Genomic DNA, 24,904 nt, shown 5'->3' on the forward strand with positions numbered 1-24,904 from the left:
TACAGGTAGCAATAGCCCCAGTGTGTTCAAGCATGAAATGGTGCTGACATTTCTAGCAATGTTTCACTGTTCTAGAAATGTTTAAACATTTCTGCTGTCTCAGTGCAGACATCTCCTGTTTCTGCCTCTGACATTCTTTCTTCCTCTTTTCCCTCAGGAGTCTCTGACTTGTGGCTTTAGATGTTTGTAAGGGACCTCTTTTACAATGTGGGTATAAAGATGAGGACTTGGGACCCTGACTCTGCGAGTATAAGGATGAGAACTTGGGTTCATTTAGTTAGTATCCACTTATTAGAATAACAGCATTAAATTCTCCCTAGGGCTTATCACCTAGCCAGGCACAAGTATATCACCAAATTAGCATCACACCAGTTACCATTTGTGGATAAGCTTCAAATCCAAACAGAAAGTGACTGGTTGCTCTCATAACTTTCCTGTCATTATTGCTCTACGGGCACTGTTGTTTTTTATCTGATGCACAGCAGCTGCACCTGATGCCATCTCTGACTCAGCTGATGACTGAGTCTCTGTAGCTGCTGCCTTGACGCTGAGGCCTAAGACCGGAAGAGCCTTCCAGTAGTTTTAACTAACTTCTAGCCTTTTATTTTACCAATAAGAATTCAGGAGCCAAATGCTGGGTGAAAACCTGCTAGCTGAGAGACAGAGCTTCTTACACACCAAGGGGAGATATGACAGGAGCTTGGATGACTCCACTGGGAAAAACAAGAGTAACTATGCCACAGCCCAGATCTCAGATTCCAGGTACCCTGTGGACAAAGTTAGGGCATGGTAAAGGTTTCAGGGAACATTTATAGTTACAGAAGAAAGAGACCCATTAATCAAGACATGTTTCAAACACACTGCTTGAACAAACTGTTGTTGGTTACAGCAAAGAGAAGTCTCTACTCTTCTCTGATGGCATACTTAGTATTTGTGCTCTTGATAATTAGATGTTTGTGTTGACATTCCAAAATAATTAACTTAATATTCTCCTCTATGGATACATTAGAGTGGATAAGACCTGAATTATCAGCAAAGATTTTACCACACTTCACATACTCATGGAAGTTTGTAGCCAGAATAAATCATTTGCTTTCTTTTAAGGGTTGAGAAGTAAACTTTTTAAGACATTTGTAGGATTTCTCTCCCATATAAATTCTATCATGTATTGAGTACAGATAAAACAATTAACTAAGTGTTTGTACATTCCCCTCAGTTTTACGAATTTTCTTCAGAGTGAATTTTCTTTTTTTTATGTTGTCTAAGAGATGAAGATGAGGAAAACCATCTATCACACTCTTCACACTGGTAGGGTTTCTGTCCAGTATGAACTTTCTTGTGTTTAGTAAGGGATGAGTGATAACGAAAGGCTTTGTGACATTCTTCACACTTGTATGGTTTCTTTCCAGTATGGACCGTCTGATGCTCTTGAAGGTGTGCAAAGTAGGAAAACTTTTTGCCACACTCTTCACAAGTATAGGGATTGTCTTCAGAATGGATTGTTTGATGTCCTTTAAGAGATGAAGATGAGCAAAAACATTTGCCACACTCTTCACACTTGTATGGTTTCTTTCCACTATGGACCGTCTGATGCTCTTGAAGGCGTGCAAAGGAGGAAAACTTTTTGCCACACTCTTCACATTTGCAGGGATTGTCTTCAGAATGGATTATTTGATGTCGTCTAAGGGATGAAGATGAGCAAAAGCACTTGCCACACTCTTCACACTTGTAGGCTTTCTCTGTGATATAAGCTGCCTTGTCCTCCGTGTGGAAGGCAGGCTTAGTAAATTTTTTTCTTCTCAGTTTACACTTGTTGAGTTTTTCTCCAGTATGAACTGCTTTGTGGTTTTTAAGGCTTGAGTAATAATGAAAGGCTTTGTGACATTCTTCACACTTGTATGGTCTCTCTCCACTATGAATACTTTGATGCTGTTTCAGCATTGAAGAATAGTAAAATAATTTGCCACATTCTTCACACTTATAGGGCTTCTCTCCAGAATGAATTTTTTGATGTTGCTTTAGCATTGAAGGATAGTAAAATAATTTGCCACATTCTTCACACTTGTAGGGTTTCTCTCCAGAATGAATTCTTTGATGTTGCTTCAGCATTGAAGGATAATAAAATAATTTGCCACATTCTTCACACTTGCAGGTTTTTTCATCAGTATGGTTTTTCTGGTGTATAAAAAGTGATGAGCAAGTATTGAAGGTCTTATGACATTCTTTACAAGTGTAGGATTTTCCTCCTGTATGAAGTCTCTTGTGTATGGAAAGTGTTTTATGAGAACTAAGGCCCTTACCACATTCTTCACACTTGTAGAGTTTCTCCCTTGAATGAATTCTCTGGTGTTGCATAATTAGTGAGTTACAATCAATGGCCTTTCTGTACATGTTATAATCATCAGGTATTGTTCCTGTTGAGCAAAAGTTGAGATATCAACAAAGGCTAGGAAATAGTCCTTATACTTAATGCTTAGCTTTTTAAAAAGGAAATATTTACTCATACATAGTGAATCATCAGTGAGAAACTACAGTGCACTAAGAACAAATGATAAAATATTGTAGGTAGAAATAATCTATACTTCTACTAGAATATGGGCACAGTGAAATAGAACATGGACATAACAGCATATTATTTGTAGATTATTAGCTAAGTAAATTGTAATGGCATTTTACTTACAGAAAGAAACCCATTAAACAGTAGAAATATTTTATGGTGTGACATTCATGAAATTATAAAATAACCAAGTTGCAAAAGGAGAAAGTTAATTGCGATTGTGTGAAATTGTATCATCTAAATACAAAATTTTTATCCTCCACATAGAGTTTTATTTTGGAAAGTACAAAAGATCTGCTGCACAGGAAGTAGATGGTCCACAGAAAGATTAAATTTATAGCTCAAAAATTGAAGACAGTATTTTACATTTTATTTGGAAGACAAGAAAATATATAGCTGAAGTATATTGAGTCTTGTTAAAAAAACAAAAACAAAAACAAAAAAAAACAAAAAACCAAAAAAACCTTAGGTTTGCTTCTGAATTACTGTGGTGATTTTTTTTTTTTTTTTGTATTCTAACAAATAAAACTTGCATGAAGATCAGATGGCAGAACCAGGCACTAGTTGGCCATAGAGGCAGGCAATGGAGGCACACACCTTTAATTTTAGCACTCGGGAAGCAGAGGCAGACAGATCTCTGTGAGTTCCATACCACCCTGGACTGTACAAGATTAATCCAGATTAGAAAATGAACAGAGCCAGGTGTAATGGCTCAGACCTTTATTCCCAGTACTTGGAAGTTACATACCTTTAATCCTAGCACTAGAAAGGTTGAGACAGGAAGTCATATGGCTGGGCACACAAAGGAATGTAAGGTGGGAGGAAACAGTGGTTCTGCTCTTTCAGATGACGACTCAGGGGCATTCTGTCTGAGGATTCATGGAGACAGGATCTTCCCCTTTTGACTGAGGAGTTGGCAAGGTGATAAGTGGCTGTGTCTTGTTTCCTCTTCCAGCATTTACCCCAATATCTGGCTCCAGGATTTTATTATAGGATTAATTAGGATTTGTTCAATATCTGGCATCCAACTTTTGGGGCATGAATTCATGAAAAAGCCACTTGCCCATGGCATGCAGCTACTGGCACAGGCTAGAGCTACATGCAGCCATAGTTATTACCCTGCCAGTTAGGTTTTCCTTTCAGAGTTAGCCTATCACCATCAGCCAGCTCTGCCTTCTAGGCCGTCCCCACTACATAACTTTCTTCCCCACGCTGCCCTGAGTGCATTTTTTCAGACAGCAGGTTCCCTCTCCTGGTGCATGGTGGGCTTTCACTGGACCTCCTCCTCTGGCTGCTGCCACACTAGGTACCTACTTCACTTCCTGATCATGTGAATCAGCATTGGCAGCAGATTTGATGAGAAAGTTGAGATTTCTTAAAGGGGGAGGATCAGATTTTTAAAAAAAAGACAGAGGGAGCATTTTCCCAGATTAAAAAAAATGGGAAGCACTATTACAATGGAGAAAGTTTTGTCTCTGTTTCATAATATGATAGATGATTTGAAAATGGAACAATTAAATGGGAGGATAATAATTAACGTAGATGGGATTTAGGTAACGTCAATTACAAAAGTTGTTTGTTTGATCATTTCTGTTTTATTGTTTAAAAAGTTGGTTAACATGAGTGTCAAGATGAAAGTTTTAGAAAAACTTGTTAAAACAGATCATAGCAATATTCAGACACAGACAGAAGAATATAGAGGAAAACCAATCTCAGCATTACATTATAAGGTTACAAACAGTCTAAGGCTTTCAAATAACCCACCTTAATTTATTCAGTAACCTTACAGGAATTACCAAATGATAGATAACCCTAAGGCTGTGTACGAGCTGAATGGACTCCTGTGCAAATTTTAGACTTGAGGAGCTTCAAGGAAGTGACAGTCTCATATGGAATATATTTACCTTTTGAGAAGCACATGTTAAACTACTGATCAACTAGTAATACAATTATCCTTCAAGACTGGAGAGACTTGGTTACAGCAGTCTTGCAGGATGGTCCCCAATTACAATGGAGGACCTGGTGGAAGGAAGAGGCTAAGGCCATTGAACACAGTAGAGATAGAGGTATTGAAATCTCCCAAGACCAACATCTTGGGTAGGGAGATTATGCTGATGTAGAAAGGCAATCTTTATCTGATGACTACACCCTGGCTTTACACCATGCAGTAGCAATGAATGCTTGGGACAGAATTGAAGGAGTAAGAAAGAAAATTGAGACATTAACAAAAGTTATACAAGACCCAAAAGAAACCTTCATGGATTTCTTACAAAGATTGACTTTAGCAATAAATAGAATAATACCAAATTCAGAAGCTAGACAAATAATAATTGAATCTCTGGCTTTTGAAAATGCTAATACACAATGCAAAAAGGTAATTAGGACATTAAAGGAGTGATCAGAACCCATGGAGGAATGGATCCAAGGTACAATCAATATTGAATCTCATAACTATAATGATGCTTGGATAACAGAGGTGATTTCCAGAGGCTTGAAGAAAAATTGAAATGTCAAATGTTTCATTTGCTGTAAACAAGGTCACCTAAAAGGGACTATAAACACGATGTTCCTAGAAACGTTTTTTCAAGGAATAATCCCAACAGAATGCCCCTTCCTTCTGGATTATGGAGAAGGTGTGGCAAAGGCAGACATTGGAGTAATAAATGTAGATCAACAAGGGAAAGACAAGGTAATCCTTTGCCTTTGCCTTGGGAAACACCCTGAGGGGCCCCTTGCAGGCCCCCATGTCAAATTCTGTTCATTCCTTTCCTATCATCATGGAAGAAGCTTCTTCCTTGAGCAATTAAAGAACCTAATGCCTACTGTAAAAAAAATCATACTGCTCTGGAGGATGAAACAGCTATAGAAGAGAGAAGAAGAAAATCAGGAGATACCATAAAGCAAATATTTTGGCAAATTTCTATAAAAGAACAAAGACCAAAATTAAAAATATGAATAAATGATGTTCTTATTGAAGAGCTTGTAGACACAGGTGCAGACGGAACAATAATTGAATGAGAATCTTGACATCCAAATTGACCTCTTCAGGAGGTAAATGTTCAGCTTTTAGGGATTGGAATGTTATCTCAGGTAAAACAGAGCATGAGATGGGTTGAATGTATAGGGCCAGAGGACAAAGAGGAAAATTAAAGCCATATGTGGCTAAAATTGCAATGAATTTATGGGGATATGATTTGTTACAGATGGAATACTCAGATTAACATTCCTCCAATCTCAGAAACAAACTATAAACTAACATGTGTTTCTGGGAAAAATATTAGAAGGTATTATAAAGAACAGTCACTGACCATTTAGGTTGTACAAGAACAAAGCACAACAGCTGCTGATCTTTCAAAGGCACCAAGAGCCCTATATTTAAAATGTTTAATAGACAAACCTCTGTGGGTTGAGCAATGGCCTTTAGCATCAGAGAAATTGCAGGACTTCGAATGCTGGCACAGGAGCAGCTAAATGATCAGCATATTGAAGAATCAGCCAGCCCTTGGAATTCTCCTGTATTTGTTATTAAAAAGAAATCTGGAAGCCGGGCGGTGGTGGCGCACGCCTTTAATCCCAGCACTTGGGAGGCAGAGCCAGGCGGATCTCTGTGAGTTCGAGGCCAGCCTGGGCTACCAAGTGAGTTCCAGGACAGGCGCAAAGCTACACAGAGAAACCCTGTCTCGAAAAACCAAAAAAAAAAAAAAAAAAAAAAAAAAAGAAATCTGGAAACTGGAGAATGGTAACCGATCTAAGAGCTATTAACAAAATGATTCAGCCAATGGGCTCTTTACAGACTGGAATTCTGTTTCTTTTTCTGGTCCTTAAAGAATGGCCTCTTATAGTTATTCATTTAAAAGATTATTTCTTCACTATACCTTTACAAAAAAAAGTCAGAGAAAAATTTCCTTTCATGGTTCCTACTTATAATAATTCTTAGCCTTTTAAGAGATACTAATGGAAGGTCCTCCCACAGGGACTGTTAAATAGCCCCACACTGTGCCAATATTTTGTACAATAATCATTGGAAATCATACATAAGCAATTTCCTCAATCTATAGTTTACCATTATATTGATGATAATTTACTGGCTGATTCAAATGTAGATATTTTAGAAAGACTGTTTGAAGAAGAAAATAGAATTTTGCCTTCTTGGGGATTACAAATTGCTCCTGAAAAATACAAAGAGGAGATTCTATTAATTATTTAGGATATAAAAATAGCTCTACAAAAATTAGATACTAAAAGAAGAAAATTAGGAGCAACCAATTATAGACTCTTAATGACTTTCAAAGATTGCTGGGAGACATTGCCCATCTATGGCCCACTATTGGGGTAAAAAAAAAATCATGAACTGGGTAATTTGTTCAAAACCTTAGATGGTGACAAGGACTTTAATAGTCCAAGAGAATTATCAGCTGAAGCTGATAGGTAATTGGCTTTGGTGGAAAAGAAATTAGATGATACACATGTGTATTATTTGGATTCAAAGCTTGATTGCATTTTGGTTATTTTACCCTCTAAGCATCTTACTACAGGAATTATAATGCAGAGGGAAGATATTATATTGGAATAGATATTTTTACCACATAAACAGAGTAGGAAACTAAAGAATGTGGAAAAGATTTCTGATTTGATTTTTAAGGGAAAATTGAGACTTTATCAATTAGCAAGAATAGACTTGCCAGCAGAAACTGTAGTACCTTTAATGAATGATGAATTTGAAAAATTACGGGAAGAAAGTGAACCTTGGCAAAGAGCTTGCAGTATTTTTTTGGGGAGAGATTAACAATGAATATCTCAAAAGCAAGAGATTTAGTTTATAAAGAGAACTAACTGGATTCTTCATCACATTGTACAGGGAACACCAATTTCTAGATCACCTACATTTTAAACTGATGCAAATATATCAGGAAAGGCATGTTATAAATCAGGCAATTTAAATGAAGTGGCTCACAGCCCTTATAATTCTATCTAAAAGTCAGAATTATATGCTATTCTGATGGTATTAATGTATTTTTCAGAACCTCTTAACATAGTTACTAACTATCAGTATGCAGAAATAGTTGCTTTACACATTGAAACTGCTGAATTTATTCCTGATGAGTCAGAATTAACTCCATTATTTTATCAGTTGAAGAAATAATCAGGAATAGGAATCATCCCTTATATATAAAACACACATCTGATCCCATATGGGTCTGCCAGGCCCTCCTGCACAAGGTAATGATGAAACTAATCAACTATTGATAGGAAATGTGCTGGAGGTCTCAGAGTTTCATAAAAATACCATGTCAATAAAAAGGGTTTGAAAAAAGATTTTTCCATCACTTGGTAACAAGCCAAGGAAATTAAAAGGTAATGGCCTATTTGTTCTTAATAAATACTTAACCATACTCCACTACCTGCTGGAAGGAACCCAAAGGATACTCAAAGGAATGAAATCTGGCAGATGGATGTGTTTCATTTTGTAGAACTTGGAAAATTAAAATATGTACATCACACCATTGATACCTATTCAGGATTTCAATGGGCAACTGCTGTATGTTTTGAAAAGACTGATTCTCCAATAACACATTTGTTAGAAGTTATGGATATATAACTCATATATCATGGATATACGAGTACAATTTAAGACTGACAATACTCCAGCATATGTCTCTAGTAAAATGAAACAGTTTTTTGCTTATTACAATGTAAAGCATATTACAGGTATACCACACAATCCTACAGGCCAAGCAGTCACAGAAAGACCAAATCAAACTCTAAAGGATATGCTAAATAATCAGAAAGGGAACGACCCCCTGAAATAGATTGCATAATGCTTTAAGAACTTTGAATTTTCTACATGCTAATGAGAAAAGAAGGACAAAGAGCTGGGGATTTAGTTCAGTGGTAGAGCGCTTGCCTGGCAAGCACAAGGCCCTGAGTTTGATCCTCAGCTCCAAAAAAAAGAAAAAAAAGGACATCTGTGGAGAGACACTGGATAATAGGAAGAATTACTGAATTGAATCAGCCTGTATAGTTTAAAAAATGTGCTGACCTCAGAATAGAAACCAGGATATATGCTATTTTGGGCAAAAGGTATCACTTTTGTTTCCTCAGGAGAAGAAGAGCTATGGATACTATCAAAATTGATAGAGGTTCAATTTGAACAAGAGAGACCTCTTAATTAGAAGAGCTGGTGGTTCACCAACCACCATGACTATTCAATTTAAACTAACTTTAAGACTAAAAGATGCTTTTCATTTGATCAGCTATAACTTGCCAAAAGGGAATATCTCCAAAATTAGGCTTGGGGGAAGGGTTTTGTCTTTGTCTTTTCAGGAGAATGAAGACATCTAGCTAAGGAATCTAAAGACCACTGGATGAATGAGACATGTGAAGAAAAAGGATAAATCATCCAGAAAAAAAGTTTCAAGAAAAAGAGTAAATTAGCGTATTAGTATATCACATCTCCAACTGAATAAAATTTCATAATGCTTCCCAAATGTTTGTTTCTGCTATTCTATACAGACACATAACACAAATGTCCTCTTTGTAGTTCCAATCCAGTTAAAAATTAAAGCTGGCTTTGGAGTTGGAGAGTGGCTCTTTCCTTCTCTAAACCCAAGCATGCTTGTTAAAGGAAAATGCAAAATCTGTGTATCATGTTAGAAGAGCCACCTGATATGAGACAGAAGAAAAACCAAATTTAGGGATTATTTTATTGCCAATAATCTCATAATCCTTTTTTTAAACTTTAAATCTTTAATACAATTCTGTAGGTATAAATATTATCTCAAAATTAATAACACACACACACACACACACACACACATATATATATACATATATAATTTTGTCATGATATTAATGGTCATATAGAGTACTAACTAATTTTAGAAACAGGCTTCATCTAGCTTCCTATATATAATTTTGGGTTTGAGTTTCTCTCAGGTAACTAGGAATTAAGTATTTGTACTCTGAATGTACATAACAAATGATGATCCTTTAACCTCTTAGAGAACTACTGCATATGACACTTAAAATGTTTATGTTTTCTGCAGTGAACTATGACCATGCCTATCAAAAAACACTGAAGTCTCCAGAAGAAGGATGGGTCCTCGAAACTACGATTCCACCAGAACTATGGTCATGCCACTAAGCTGACAAACACTACACAAAGATTGGCTTTGGACTATAAACTGCTTGGGGCAATTTCAAGGTGGCTAGCTGATATTGTCCAGCCTCACAGATTACTCTATCCAGGACTTGAGATAAGCTCTGTATTTTTCCATTACCCAGAAGCTCAACAAGAAATGATACAGCTAGCTTTCCCAGGGATTGATAAATATTCCATTTTTTTCAAGGTCCCCTAAAGATGCCTTTGCCCCCAGACAGCAGGAAGTAAATTTAAGAACATGATGCCCACATTCTCAAGAGGTGGGGTAGGTGGTTTGTGGTCATTAAAATGGGTTATATTTATCGTCAATTAGGGTGGTTGGTTATAAGTTGTTCTTGGTAATTATCAGGAAAAAAGCTGAACACAAGAGATTAGATTCAGGGATCTTTTTTGAAAGGAAAAAAGGGGGATATAGATATGATAGTATAAAAGGGTAGATATAAAGATGATAGGAGGAGACAGGAACTCGGCCGTCTTTGACCTGAGAATTCAGTATAAGAAAGAAGTCTCAAGTCCATCACCTTAACCACTTGGCCATGATGACTCAGAGGTTAAGAGCACCAGCAGCTCTTCCAGAGGTCCTGAGTTCAATTCACAACACCGCTCACAACCGCCTGTAATGAGATCTAGTGCCTCCTCTTCTTCTTCTTCTTCTTTGTTTTTTTTTTTTTTTTGGTTTTTTGTTTTTGTTTTTTTTTTTGTTTTGTTTTGTTTTTTTTTGGTTTTTTGAGACAGGGTTTCTCTGTGTAGCTTTGTGCCTTTCCTGGAACTCACTCTATAGCCCAACTTGGCCCCAAACTCACAGAGATGTGCCTACCTCTGCCTCCCGAGTGCTGGGATTAAAGATGTGCACCACCACCGCCTGGCTAGTGCCCTCTGCTGACATGCAGGAATATATGCAGACAGAACAATGTATACAAAATAAATAAATAAATCTTTGAAAAAGAAAAAAAAGAAGTCTCTCTAGTGGCTGGTTCCTTTATGTCTCTGATCTTACAGCATTTAGCCCAATATCTGACTCCAGGTTTTTATTATTAGGACCAATTAGAATTCCCACTACATGCTCTTGCTTTAATTGATAACAGTATACTGTCCAGACTGGAACAACTAGGCAACAAAGAAAGTGACTGCAAAACTTTGCCAAGACAAGGTAGGACAGTCCTTCAATTTCCCTGTTTCTCAAAAATATCTGTTATATATTCTAGGCCTGTAGGCAAAAGATGGATGCCCCAATGATACAGAAGAACTTCAAGTGATTATCCAGGCAGCCAGAAGTCCCTGTCATTAAGTAACATTTCACCCTTCTGGGGGCTTTTATCAAGTTAAATACTAATAATTAAATTTAAAGTTTTCCTTAGTTATAATAAAAGTTAAATTAGACATAAAACTTTTTTGATTCAAAAAGATAAAATAAGTTCTCTAAATTTGCCAATATAAATGAACTGGATATTGTAACTGTAATGCTTACTTGACAACTGTTATTGTTATGTATAGCTTTACTACGTTAAAATTAAAACCTTCCTTTTTAATTAGACAAAAAGGGGAAAATGCTATAGAATAAACCTTTTGTACACTGTGAAGATGTGTTACTTTCTTTGTTAATAGAAAGCTGAGTGGCCCATGGCTAGGCAGGATTTTCAGGGCACAGAGAGTGATGAGAGGAGGGGGAAGGGTAGAGGCAAAGGAGTCACAAGGGTGCAGAGGAGAAAGAGGTAAATGCACCATATATAGAAAGGTACTGCCAGACGAAAGCATGCAAATAAGACATATGGGTTAATTTCAAATGTAAGAGCTAGTTAGTAATAAACCTGAGCTATTGACTGAAAATTTATCATTAAGTCTCTGAGTGGTTATTTGGGCAGAATTGGTAGAACAGAGCTGATCATGGTCCTGAAAAAAACTTGGAATACACTCTTCAGCCCTGCTCCTGTTACAAAACTGGAGGACAAGGTAAATGTACACTTGGAAGAAGTTTGAGGATCAAACTTGAGAAGAGGAACCAAAAGATCTCTTCCTACCATTTGGACTCATGGTAATATTAGCCATAATGCTTCCTATAGGGGTAGCCACAGTGTCTAGCCAGACTAGATCTGAAACAAAACATTTTAAAGCTCTGATGTATATGGGAACATCAGGTTTATACATAACAGTTTATAACTTCTCTAACAACTTTTGAATTGGAATGTATCCAAATAACAGTTAGAACTAATAGATAATAAATAGGTTATCTTGAAAAAAAACATAACAAAACAAAACCCTCAAAAAGCATGAAGATTTACAACACACTAAAAGGCCTAAATCTACCAACTAACATGAAGGAGAGGCACACAATCACTGTACCCAGAACTAGTTTGATAGGCATCCCTGAATCAACAGTGTAAGGCCACCCTGTCCTACTTTTCCAATAGTTGCGCCCTGCTGAACCACCCGCTGGTAATAGAGTTAAAAAAAAAACCGGCCTTTAATGGCCAACACAACCTCTTTAAACCATATGCTAATGATTTGATGCTTCCCTAAGATCAGTGGGGAGTGAACTGTCCAAGCTGACTCTGGTTTGTCGGAGTTTTATCCAACTGCTCAAAACCCCCACATTGTTATAATCAACAGAACTTAAACTCTTGAGCCTTCTGCCTCTGCCTACCTCCCAGTGGTGGAATTATGGGCGTGGCTTAATAATCCCAGTCATGCTCACTTCGGTGTAGAGATCTTTATGGCATGAATCTGCTCTCAACCTTTGCAAATAAATGAGACTCAGTCTCACCAGCACTGAGTTCTCTTTCCCTGATCTTACACTACAATGGAGACTCAACAAAGAGAAGAACTTTGGAAATCACTATAAAGAGGAGCACAGGTAGTGGGTAGTAGTCGGGGAATTACAAGGCTTAAGAGACTTAAACCATCATACACTTCTGAGAGATGAGCTTCAACAACAAAGACATGAAGGAGAGACCCAAAGAATGACTCCCACAGTGTCATGTTCCAGGGTGATGGGAAAGCCTGCCTTTCTGGGGGATATTTGGACCTCAACCCTGGCCCCAAACCCCTCATTCCTACACACCTGGCTGCACGTTGGCTGCTGCTTGTCTCTTTACATCTGAAGAGTCTTGTCTTTGCTCCAAAAGTGTCACCAGGTGTGACTTAGACACAGCAAGACCTGTTTGCAGGAAAAAAGAAGGAACAAGATTGTTTATGTGTTCTTTTACTTGGAATTGACATGAGTCTTCCAGTACATGGCTTATAAGGAAAGAGATGATGAAATAAATGATTGCAGACAGTCATTTCCTTCAATGTTTTCTGACAGGATCACTGCACTACATGAACGAATTTATAACATCCACATTCTGAATTTCATATAAAGGGGAAAAACATTAAAACTGAATTGTGAAACACTGTCATTAACAAGTGTACTCCATGTCTCATGCCATTCAATTTCTAACAGTCCCAGTAGAGTGAAGGAAACATACATCCAACACAGAAAGGTTAAACACAAAAAGAAAACAGTGAAATGATTCTTTTATTAATTTATTTTTATTTCTCATATGCATTGCTATTTTGCTTGCATGTATGTCTGTGTGAGGATGAAGCATTAATCTAATTAATCTTTATCAATAAAAAATCTGGAGTCAGATATCAGGGTAAGAAATTGAAAGATCAGGAAAGCAGGGAGCAGCCATAGGTGAATTCCTGACTCCTGTTCCTCCCTCCTGTCTCAGCCCCACTTTACAGCTTTCTGTCCGTCTCCCTACAGTCCTCCAAACCTCTATGATCAGCCAGTTGCCAGTTCTGCCCTCTGACTCCAGGGAAGTTACTTTATTTGGCAGAACACAATCAAAATATCACACCACATGAGGGTGCCAGATCTGGGAATTACAGACAGTTGTGAGCTGCCATATGGGTGCTGGGGAATTTAACCCCATTCTCTAGTGGAGCATTCAGTGCTCTTAACAACTGAACCATCTCACCAGTCCTGAAATGATTTTTAACACAGCAATCTCCTTAATTTTTCTGAAAACAAAGGGTATGAAAATGGCTGTTGAAATGCTCCCATGAGATACCATACAAATTGAGGAAACCACATGTTGATGGTGAAATGAGAATTCACAATGGATGAGAGCCTCACCAAGGAAATCAAGGTTGCTGTAATTCTCCAACATCACATCCCTGTACAAATTCCACTGAGCAGGCTCCAGGCATTCCCTCTCTTCTGCAGAGAACTCAATGGCCACATCCCAGGACAGCATTTCCTGAAATAAAGATCAATGAATGATATTGCACTTTAGTTTAATTAAAACCATTAATAATATAATAACCAAGATACATTGGGCTGGAAATTCCTCTTGTCTACTTGATACTAGCTAGGTTCATTTGTGAAGAAAGAAACATAATTGAGAAAATGCCTCCCTAGGACTGTCCTGTAGCCAAGACTAGGTGGCATTTCCTTAATTAGTGATTGATATGAGATAGCACAGCCCATTATGGGTGGTACTTGTCCTGGGCAGGCAGTTCTATATGATGTAGGAATGCAGGCTGGGGAAGTCAGTAAAGAGTTTTTCTGTGGCCTTTGGTTCATTTCTTGCCTCAGGTTCCTGCCTTGACTTCCCTCAGTGATGAACTGAGTTGTAGTATAAAATAAACCCTTTCTTCTTCAAGCTGTCTCTCATCATGATCTTTATCACAGCAACAGAAACTCTAACACAGGCATCGTGTGCCTGTGGACACAAACTAGATTTTACCCAGGATGATAGAGAGCTAGAAATGTTTCTTACATTACTCATCTATGATTGAAGTGGTCACATGTTCTTTCACTGGACCCATCTTCAAAGAAAGACAAAAGATCCTGTGAGCCCAGTTGGAGAAGATCCATTTAAGATAGAAACGTAAAATGAAAACATCCACAGAACATGCAGTTAGTACCATATGCTACTACACACCACACATACACACATTTCTCACAGGAGAAAGTCATGGTCGGGGAGAAGGAATTTCTCAACAGTTGATAAGCACAATCACGAATATGAAGTGAAATGAAAATACAGAGTATGATGCAGCAGCTCGGGCTGTCATCTGGGTTTCAGGATTTCTACAGATTCACTGATGATGCAAATGATGGTGACAAGGGACATGAGAAGGAGCAGGCAGGGGCAGAACTCACAGACTGAATGTCATTTAAGTATCTGATCATGTGAGAAAACAGGCAAGTACAGGACTAACAACTCTGTTGAGATTTAACATAGAATAGACATCACTGGATCTTTTTGCCATTTTCCCTTCTATTTTTTTTCTATCAAATATTGATTGAGGTGTCTTTGGTATTCCTAATGCATGGTTTGTACATGTGGCACCTCTGTATCCATGTGCTGAAGCTATTTCCGTATTCCAAAATGTTTTAATTTTAGAATTTATGTTTTTCATATTTTATTGCATAAATGCCCAGAAAGACCTATGAGAATAGTCACACATTATTTTTCCTTTTTGTCAATACAGAAAATATCAGTAATTTAAATAATAATGAAGTATTTTGTAATAATTTCATGGTTAACATTTGGATCCTCTTTCTCAGTTATGGTATGATCACCTCCTCAAACACTTATCTTCCAGGCTTCTGAAATGTAGCCCATAATGCTTACAGACACCCAGCATTCAGGACAACAGTATTGGAGGCTTCTCCCTCCTATCACACTGTCCCTGAACATTCATTGTTCAGGAAGTGTAGTTGGCATTTTTCTTTGGGACACCAAGCAGCTCCCAAGTAATGACATGGAGACTTCTTATTAATTATGAAAGCTTGGCCTTTAGCTAATGCTTGTCTCACTTGCTCTTATAACTTCATTTAACCTGTTTCCAGTCATCTACGTTTTGCCTTGGGGCCTTTACTTTTCTTTCATTCTGTATGTCCTGCTTTCCTGTTTCCTCTGAGTCTGGCTGGCCCCTGGCAACTCCCTCTGTCTCTGTCTCTTAGATTTCTCCTCTTACTCTTTGCCCTGAAGTTCCACCTCTGCCTCCTGCATAGCTATTGCCCATCTAGGTTTTATTAGAGGAATCAGGTGCCTTAGGCAGGCAAGGTAAACAAATGCAACACATCTTTACATAGTTAAAGAAATATTCTGTACACAAAGGCAAAACCATTAGTTGCAATGTTGAACTAATACTCCACAACAAGGAAGTCCCCAAGTGCTGGCTTCCTGAGGTCACTGGTCAATGGAAAATCATTGCATCTCCAACTTCTGTCCCTTATGATTCTATATGTTTAACATAGCCCTATCTTATATGAGTTTCAATTCATTACATTTAACATACTGAGGAGATCATGTGTTATTTACCTTTATCTGCCTGAAAGAACTGCCACTTTCACCAACATTGTCACAATTGGCAAGAGTGAAAATAAATTTCCAGAGAAAAATTATTGAGCTAAAAATATAACTAGCTACTCACTGCAACTTCTCTCATATCCCCCAATAGCCCATTTCAAATACATAGCTTGTTTTTCTCTAATTATTATTGTTTTACACACACACAGAGTACATATGCATCTACATATAACTATATGATTATGACTGACCGATTCTGTTCAGTGTTGTCTGTCTGTATGTTTTGAGGAATTATCACCTGTTACTGGATGAACAGAGAGTGTGCTCATCCCAGGAAAGACTAATTCTCCCTCTCTCAGTAGTTCTCAGATGCCTACGCTTGGATGTTTACCCAGCAGACTGCCCCCTGCAGGGGATCTTGTGCCACTGTCATTGTTCAGGGCTTGTTCAGGCAGCCATGTTGTTGGGGCATCATGGGTGCAGCTTCCCTTCATATTCTAGAAGGCACAGCCTCACAGCGGACTTCCTGGACCCCTGGCTCTCATAATCAATATGCCCCCTCTGCAGAGATATTCCCTGAGCCTCATGTGCAGGAACTGTGGTGCGGGGTATCTTTTGGGGCACAGCACCACAGACAATAGTCCTGTGCACTTTGTAAGTTTCAGTTTTCTGGAATGTTCTCTGTGCTGCAGTGAGAAGCACCTTTGATGAGCAGTGACAGCTACACTCAGTGTAGGTCTAAGGAGAAGTACTTGGAGTGCAGTTATGGATGATGATGGTTTGGTGGCATTAGTATGTTCTCCTCTATGATTTAAGACCTAAGAAGTCATCAGAAGCAGCTCCAAGCATTCTGTAGGTCTCCTGTCCCCTCTAAGTCCCTTTGACAGCTGCTGCTAATGCAAAGGTGTGAGAGGCGCTGTGGCACCTTTAGAGATATCATGCCATACCGGTCATTGTTGTAGTTCACGGTCATAACAGCTAAGCAGGACTATTTGTTGCTTCTCTCCCTTGGAACTTTCAAAGCATCCTCCAGCACTAAGAAAACTCACCTTTAGGCAGGAGACCTTCAGGTAAGATCGAGCTTTAATCCTCTCAGTTTTGTGTCAGCATTGAGAGGAGGGAGTAGATAATGTCACAAGACCTTTGGTACAGCAGAAATATATACTCTGTAAAGAGTGACCACACAAACAATGTCCTTAAATAAAGGGCAGAGTTAATTAGCAACTGGGACAACACATCTCCAAGTCACCAGCTAACTGAAGAAAATCGGTGACTAGAACACCCAGTAATTGCTCAAAGAAAAAAACAATCAAACTGTGTGAAAGCTTCTTCGTAGCTAATAAAGCACATTCCTACTTTCACAAGGAAGGGGGAAAAAACTTCTGATATGATTCTTCTTATTTATATGATCACCAAGAGCAGGGGAAAATAGTCACTGTGGAGAATGGAAAGAGCCCAGAGCACAGTGAAGATGGAAACACACTTCTGTGAGAGAAATAGTGTAGGTCCCCAATGGAGAACTAACTGCCAGGATCACTCCCTGTGATGCCCAGCACTGTCTACCACCATTCCATGAGGAAGTGTCTGCTGTCTTGAGGTCAATCTCCTATGAGATGCTGTCAGTGGAGGGCAGTGCGCCTGTAAAGAGGAGAGCATTTAGTAGGAATATTACCAATACAATTAATGGCAACCATTTCAAGGGAATCTGAGCCTGGCAAAATTCACTTTCTATGGAGAAGAAATGCAAATAATGTCTGCTCTGATGTGGGCAAACTGTCATTCATTAAAAATTGCTAACATTCTCAATATAATTGGGAGTCAGCAATCTGTAGTCCACTTGAATAGAGACTGGTCTTAGAGTCAAGCCTTGAACAATAGAATGGACAGAGTAGATACATTAAGAACTGCTGCATCTCCTATTAGTATCCCTCAGAGATACCTTTTCAGAGAATCAGAAAAAACTGAAGATTGGTGGGAAGTCCAAGCCAGATGCAAAGGGAGGACTGGATTCCTGATCAGGTTCCTAACAGAAGTGACCTTCCATTCAGAGCAGCCTATGCCCTGATCAAAGGACATAGTGCTTAAAATACACATTACACACATCATCAAGTCCCTACTCCTAGATCTCTGTCCCAGCTCTATACTTATATATGTGTGGCATGAAAGAGTCATTAATTTTTTCTTTAAGCCACCATATCTTGCAATTATGACTCAGAAAGTAGAATAAACCATGAAAAATATTGAAGACCAAATGTAGTATCTGCTTTGGAAACTTGAATTACATAATTATAATTTAAATTTCAAAATATTATCCCAAGCTTTGCCTTTTACATTAGATGTCTAGATGTATGTGCGAGTTTTAAAAGTCCATCTATTGCTTCTAAGTCTTCTTGAAGCACCAGTAAGTGGAGTGTATCCAATGAAGATTTGGGACATGCATCGTCATAGATCTGACTTAATTTCATATAGATAGTACAAAGAAGTCAACAATGGAATGTAGACTTTCAAAAAGATGGCCATGCATTTACACATACCTTTTAACTAAAAATATGTTGCTGCATTTAATAATGACTATGGAGGACACTATGATAGTCACTTTTATAACCTGAATTGACAATGTAATGAATATCAGTACTGCTCAGGTATGGAACGTCTGTATTGCCAGGCTTAGACAATGGACCTACTCAGGTAACTCAACACTTAGCTAAGGTTTAGGGGGCTGATTAGAAATTATATTTTGCTTACAGGCCCCAAAGTTCTGGATAAGTGGAATGTATGAATTGGACACTAAAAGAGGCCCTTACCAAAATAACCATGGAGACTGGTGGAGATTGGGTGGTTCTCCTTCCTTTTGCCCTGTATCGAGTCTCTGAAATTCTCAGACTCACGCTATTTGAGATCATGTTCGGCTGACGCCTTCCCATACTCCCAGATTTATGTCAGAACTGCTCACCGAATTCACTGATGTTAACTTGCTCGCCCCCCTAAATGCAGCAACCTCAGTATTCAAGGCTACCTGGCCGAGATTACAGGAGGTGTATGAAAAGCCCTTCCCTCCACCCATCTCCTACCAGTTCCAGCCCGGAGATTGGGTCTTCATCTGCAGACATCACCACAGGACCCTAGAACCTCGATGGAATGGACCCTGTGTCTTGATCCTGACCACCCCACTGCCGTCAAGATGGACAGGATGGCCACCTGAACCCACCATTCCCAAGCCAGTGCAGCTGATTCAGAGTTGACTAAACCACCGAGACCAGCGTCAGGAGACACCAAACCCGGCCCGAACTGGACTGCAAAGCTTGACCCCAACAACCCTGAGACTTAAACTGAAGGTCAGATCTGATGGCCATGCTGACGCCTGCCTTGTTCCTTGCCCTTCTGACATCAGACGGGGCCATCAGTAGCCTACATCAACTCCTAAATCTCACTTGGCAGCTTTTAGACATTTATGGGAACTTGGCCAAGCGGGTCTCAAAAGTCTCCCCACTGGGGATCTAGTTCCCAGACACTGACTTTGACCTTTGTGAGATAGTGGGCCCTTACTGGAAAGCAAAAGCCGATCCCCTGGGGAGGGCACATTCTTGCCTCTGTCCAGGCTGGGACAGAAAAAGGGCTGACATACGTGGAGCCCATCTCGCTATTTCTGTGGGGTTTGGGGTTGTGAGTCCACTGGACACATATGATGGAAGCCTCCGGTCACAACAGATCTCATCACGCTTCACCGAAGGCCTAAGAGGTCCCCTGCTGACCCTACTATCTGATACCCACGTGACATAATTTGCCCAGGACCTGTCCCACACCTCTGTAGCCCTGTAAAATTAACCTTCATAGATCAAGGTAAAAAGGCAAAAGACTGAGATATGGTAAAGCATGGGGCATTAGGCTGTATGAGAATGGATATGATCCCTGGGCCCTATTCACTCCAGCTAACGGCCTCAGACCCTACCTCCCCAGGAGGGCAGGAGGATCCCCAAAGATAGGGCGTGGCAGAGTGCTGACCCCACCTGAACTGGCCCTTCCCCCAGGAAAAACATCAGCCAGCCCCAGACCATGCCAGTCCCCCTATCAGGCTGTTACACCTCTCAGCACACTTCGCCTTACCATACCAGAGCCAGACACCCTCTTAAAGCTACTAGAGGCTTCCTACCAAGTCCTTAATGCTTCTAAAGCAAACCTCACCTGTGCCTGCTGGTTAGGTCTGGACACTAAGCCCCACTATGAGGGAATAGCTGCCACGGGGGAGGACACAGAATCTAACCACCCTTCCCAGTGCCTTTGGCAACAGAAAGGGGGAGCCAGGCTCACTCTGCAGTCGGTTGCGGGAACGGGGCTCTGCCTAGGAACGGTGCCTGCCGCTGACAAGTCACTATGTAATCAGACAATTCAGGTGCTTCCCCCCGCTCTATCCTACCCCCGGAGGATGGATGGTCAGCGTGCTCCACAGGGTGAGCTCCCTGTGTCCATGGCCGGGCATTAAGTCAGGCTAAGGACTTCTGTATAGCGGTGCGTCTGGTTCCCAAAATAATCTATCGTCAAGAAAAAGACCTACATCAAAGATTAGAGGGGTACCACGTTCGACTAAAAAGAAAGCCTGTGACAGACCTCACGATTAGTGTCCCCCTCAGCCTGTGACTGGCAGGTGCAGGGACTGGGGTATCATCCTAAGTGGTACAAGGCAAATGGGACAATGACCTGCGAGCTGCTCTTGGCACAGACACTGAAAGGCTTGAGAACGCTACTGCCCACCTGCGGGCCTCGCGATCTCCCCTGGCTGACGGAGTGTTCCAAAACAAACGGGGGTGGGTCCTTATATTCTCACAACAGCGAGGGCTACGTGCAGCTCTTGGGGAAGAATGTGTCCATGGTGACCATTCGGGGCAAAGGTCACAGAGGGGTTCCAAACAACGCAAACGGGAACGAAGCCAACACGGGGCTGGTCCAAGTCAGTATTCAACTCAACCCCATGGTTAACTCCTCTGATTTCCACCTTCCCGGGTCCCCGTAACGGTTTTATTCCTCTTGCTCACCTTTGGCCCCTGTATCCCGAACAAGCTAATTTCCTTTGTTAAGGAACAGATAAAGACAGTACAGCTGCTGAGGTCGCAGCGCCGTCCATTAGGCGCCCGCAGAGCGAACCCATGAATGGCTCTCATCAGTAACATGGAGAAGGGGAAATGAGAAACTCAAGCCCTTGCCTGGACCCCTGCCCTGGCCATTCTGCAGCCATGACAGGCTGTAGAAAAGACCCAACAGGATATAGACCCCTGGCACAGCACAGCACAGCAGGGTGTGGCCCTGAACCCCTGACCTTGGGCCTAGCTCTGGTTACAGAAAAACCCCACCAGATGTCCCCACATGGTGGAAAAAGCCAACTAAAAGTTATAACTAATGGGCTCATGATAAAGAAAAAATGTGGTAACCAAGGCAACCGCTGAAAGAGATACTTGTTATCTTGCACCTACCCGCAAGCTAATCAAGGACAGCACTTCCAGATGGGAGGTGCATCAATCCTGAGTCTGTTCCTATGAAGTTTGTAGACCCCCACCACCCCCTTGCTTCACTCCCCACAAAAACCTTGCCCCACTGTTATTTGGGGTTCCGCCTGCTCTGCTGAGTCAGACAAAGACTCCTGAGTTAACTCGCAATAGTAAAAAGACTCTTTGCTTTTGCATTGGATTTGGTCTCTTGGTGGTCTTTGGGGGACTCTGAGGACAACACATATGAGTTTTTCACCTGTTCCTAGACATCCTGCTAATGGACTAGCTCAACAAGCTCAAGGCCAGTTCAAGACATGTTGACACAACCACTGTGGTCCACCCTACAGAAGGGATGGAAGACCTTTCAAAGTTAAGAAAACCCAGTCCTTAATGTGAAACCCTGAGTCAGCTTCTCCAGTTCCCATTCTTCCTGCAGAGGGTCCCTCTGTATGTGTGTGTAGGGGGGGGGGGGTGTATGTGTGTTCTCTCACCCTAGTCAAAGCTTTTCTGTTGCACCGGATTCTGACCGATCTATTGACTGGTTCCTGAATTTCCCACCTGTGACCTTTGTTTCGCCTTGAAATTTTTCCTCTTAATTCTTTACCTGTCAGACAAAATGACGACGATCAAGACCTCAAGACCGTTACACTAGGCCGGCTACAGAGTTCAGGAAGGACCAGACCCCGTTTGCTCTACAGATTCTGAGAAATCTGACCGCGTCCATGTGAGAACCGCTCAGCTAGAGAAGCATGCTTCCCCACCAAAGCTGCTCACTGAGCTCCCAGCTCCACCTCAGGAGCAGGCAGGCAGCTGACCGTCATTAGTTTGCAACCCTGGACTTTGCACTATCATCTACTCCGCGCTACCAGGCAGCTCTCCTGTCCCAGAAGCCCGAAGCAGACTCTGCTGTCAAGCGGTGTCCTAAGGAAACTGTCATTCAGGGCACAGTCCCTATCACCCTCTCCCCAGCCCTGACCTGCAACTTCACGTGACCCAGCCAGTTCAGCACGGCACCCCCAAGGCAGCTTCTTCCGCCCTCCCACCCAGCCCAGGTCCACTCCCTCCAAGTCGGACCCCCGCACCCCGCACAGTGACTCAGGCTGCGCTGCACCCCGGACCAACCTCCATGTCAGAGACGCAGCAGGAATGTAGAGCAGGGCAGGACTCTCGCCCAACTTTGGGAAAACTGCTCACGTGTGGACTGAAGTCCAGAAGGGAATTTCCTGGATGGCTCAATGTGATGTCACAGTGCCGCAGAATACATTTCCCAGAAGTCTAGGCGAAGGAATTCCCGTAACCCAGATACAGAGATTTCTCCTGTTGTGGATTTGAGTCTCACTGCCCACAGTAGAGTATTGGAGGAAGGAGCCGAGTCAGCAGGACAGCCCTGGGGAGTCAGGCTGCTGTTCACCTCCAGATCCACAGCATGAGATGTATGAGTGTGAGTCAAGCCTTTGACAGAAATATTAGCCTTGTAAGTTTTCTGGTCCATATTTTGTGATTTGAATCTTACTACAGCGTTTAAAAATCACGTTGACTCTGTTTTACTTTAAAATAACAAAGCAATACACTAATGTGGGAATGAGAAGTACCATTAAAAAGATGTTTTGAAACCAGTCGTCGTAGGTCAGATCATGCTTCTAGCTGCTAGGAGCTTACTTGACAAATAGACCACAGATGAAAGTCTGGACTGGGGAATTTAAAGAGACCTTGTATCTACATAAAAAGGGAAAGTCGAAACAAGACAAACACGGGCTAAAGCAGTTGAGTATGTTGGGTTTGTCCTATGAATAAACAAACAAACAAATAAACAAACAAACAAACAAATAAATAAATAAATAAAATAATCCTGTTCCTCTGCACTGACACTCTGTGTGAGTCATTCATGGGTCTGACTCCACAGCTTGGAAAACAGTTTTGTGAGAACATTGGAATCCCTACAGTGTATTGATGAGGGACACAGAGACAGTATAATCACTGAACAAAGTTAAATATCCAGCTCTCTGACACTTACTTGCAAAATCTCCCATAATCCATCTCACCTGTACTTCTTTCCCTTGAAAACTTTCAACTAGTAATCTCTGAAAGCCATTTAGTTTTTGTGAGAGCTCTACTAGAATTTACCAGTGTCTCCACGGTTTTTCACAAACTCAGGTCCATATTCACCACATGTGTGCTAGGAGCTCATGCTTACCTCCCGAGTGAAGGGACACTGGTCCTGGGTCACAGACTCAGGACTGAAGCACAGTTAGGCCCAGTCTAGAGTTCCCTATATTTCTACCATGAGTATATGGTGCAGTTCCAATTCCACTTAGCTATCACCTCCATGTTCCATGAAGTGCAAGCAAGTGACTTCCAAAAATTGTGAGAAATGACAGAAACACCTGGCTGCCTGCACAGTCACACAAGATTCCTTTGCAACGTTAAGGCATCTGTCTTCATTCTACAGGGCTAGCATATCTAACAGACTTTTCTGAGAAGCAGTCCTTTATTTGTGTCCTGCTTGTCCACTTGGACAGCATACTGTCAGAAGTTGAGGGGGAAAAGCACATTCTTGCCCAGTATCTGGCTAACTTTGCCACAAAGAAAGTTAATTCCATGTGGTGGTATTGTGTTCCCCAAAATACTGTGTACCTTAATAAACTTATCTGGGGTCAGAGAACAGAAAAGCCACTAGTTAGGAGGCAGTGATAGCACACGCCTTTAATCCTAGCATTTCAGAGGTAGAAATCCCTCTGGATCTCTGTGAGTTCAAGGCCACATTGGAAATAGCCAAGCATGGTGACACACACCTTTAATCCCAGAAAGCCAGCCTTTAATCCCAGAGAGTGGTGGTAGAAAGCAGAAAGATATATAAGGCATGAGGACCAGGAACTGGAGGCATTTGGCTGGTTAAGCATTTGGCTGGTTAAGCTTTCAGGCTTTGGAGCAACACAGTTCAGCTGAGATTCATTCTGGATAAGGACTGAGAGGCTTCCAGTCTGAGGAAACAGGACCAGCTGAGGAAATGGCAAGGTGAGATAGCTGTGGCTTGTTCTGTCTTTCTGATCTACCAGAATTGACCCCAATAACTGGCCTCGGGTTTGATTTTATTAATAAGAACTTTTAAGATTCCTGCAACAATTCCATATGGAGGTTCTTCAATGCCCATCATCTTCTCTGAAGTAGATTGGTGCTGCCAGGAGCAAACATGTCTCATAGTCATACAAAAGAATCTATTAAAACATCTTAAGCCGGGGCGTTGGTGGCGCATGCCTTTAATCCCAGCACTCGGGAGGCAGAGCCAGGTGGATCTCTGTGAGTTCGAGGCCAGCCTGGTCTACAAAGTGAGTTCCAGGAGAGGCGCAAAGCTACACAGAGAAACCCTGTCTCGAAAAACCAAAAAAAAAAAAAAAAA

At 40.9% G+C, this 24,904-nt stretch overlaps 1 protein-coding gene and 1 long non-coding RNA gene across 8 annotated transcripts in view; one reads left to right on the top strand and one right to left on the bottom strand.

Moving 5' to 3' along the window:
- Positions 1–1,085: 1,085 nt before the first annotated feature.
- On the bottom strand, positions 1,086–22,762 carry LOC143266705 (uncharacterized). Of its 7 annotated transcripts, XM_076552276.1 has the most exons (5): positions 20,723–20,769; positions 17,077–17,665; positions 13,840–13,963; positions 12,778–12,873; positions 1,086–2,414 (listed from the first exon to the last, which is right to left on the bottom strand). In XM_076552276.1, the coding sequence occupies exons 3-5, from the start codon at positions 13,958–13,960 to the stop codon at positions 1,219–1,221; spliced, it is 1,413 nt and encodes a 470-aa protein (XP_076408391.1). In that variant the 5' UTR covers positions 13,961–13,963; positions 17,077–17,665; positions 20,723–20,769; the 3' UTR covers positions 1,086–1,218. The 7 variants fall into 7 exon arrangements, with proteins under 7 accessions (XP_076408391.1, XP_042117763.1, XP_076408388.1 ...); XM_042261829.2 differs by lacking the exons at positions 17,077–17,665; positions 20,723–20,769 and adding an exon at positions 22,630–22,762; XM_076552273.1 differs by lacking the exons at positions 17,077–17,665; positions 20,723–20,769 and adding an exon at positions 21,999–22,166.
- Positions 22,661–24,904, top strand: part of LOC143268735 (uncharacterized) — a 38,556-nt gene continuing 36,312 nt past the window's right edge. The window contains exon 1 of the long non-coding RNA XR_013044854.1: positions 22,661–22,981. This is a non-coding gene — a long non-coding RNA (uncharacterized LOC143268735). The remainder of the gene's footprint in view (positions 22,982–24,904) is intronic.

Source organism: Peromyscus maniculatus, chromosome 15, assembly GCF_049852395.1.
Source record: "Peromyscus maniculatus bairdii isolate BWxNUB_F1_BW_parent chromosome 15, HU_Pman_BW_mat_3.1, whole genome shotgun sequence".
Classification (NCBI taxonomy): Eukaryota; Metazoa; Chordata; class Mammalia; order Rodentia; family Cricetidae; genus Peromyscus; species Peromyscus maniculatus.

Excerpts from the sequence above, each read along its gene's own strand:
- LOC143266705 (XM_042261829.2), bottom strand. Across the intron at positions 12,874-13,839 it reads CAGCAACCTTGATTTCCTTG|GTCTTGCTGTGTCTAAGTCA; the intron begins GTGAGGCTCTCA and ends TCCTGCAAACAG. Across the intron at positions 2,415-12,777 it reads AGCAGCCAACGTGCAGCCAG|GAACAATACCTGATGATTAT; the intron begins GTGTGTAGGAAT and ends TTTGCTCAACAG.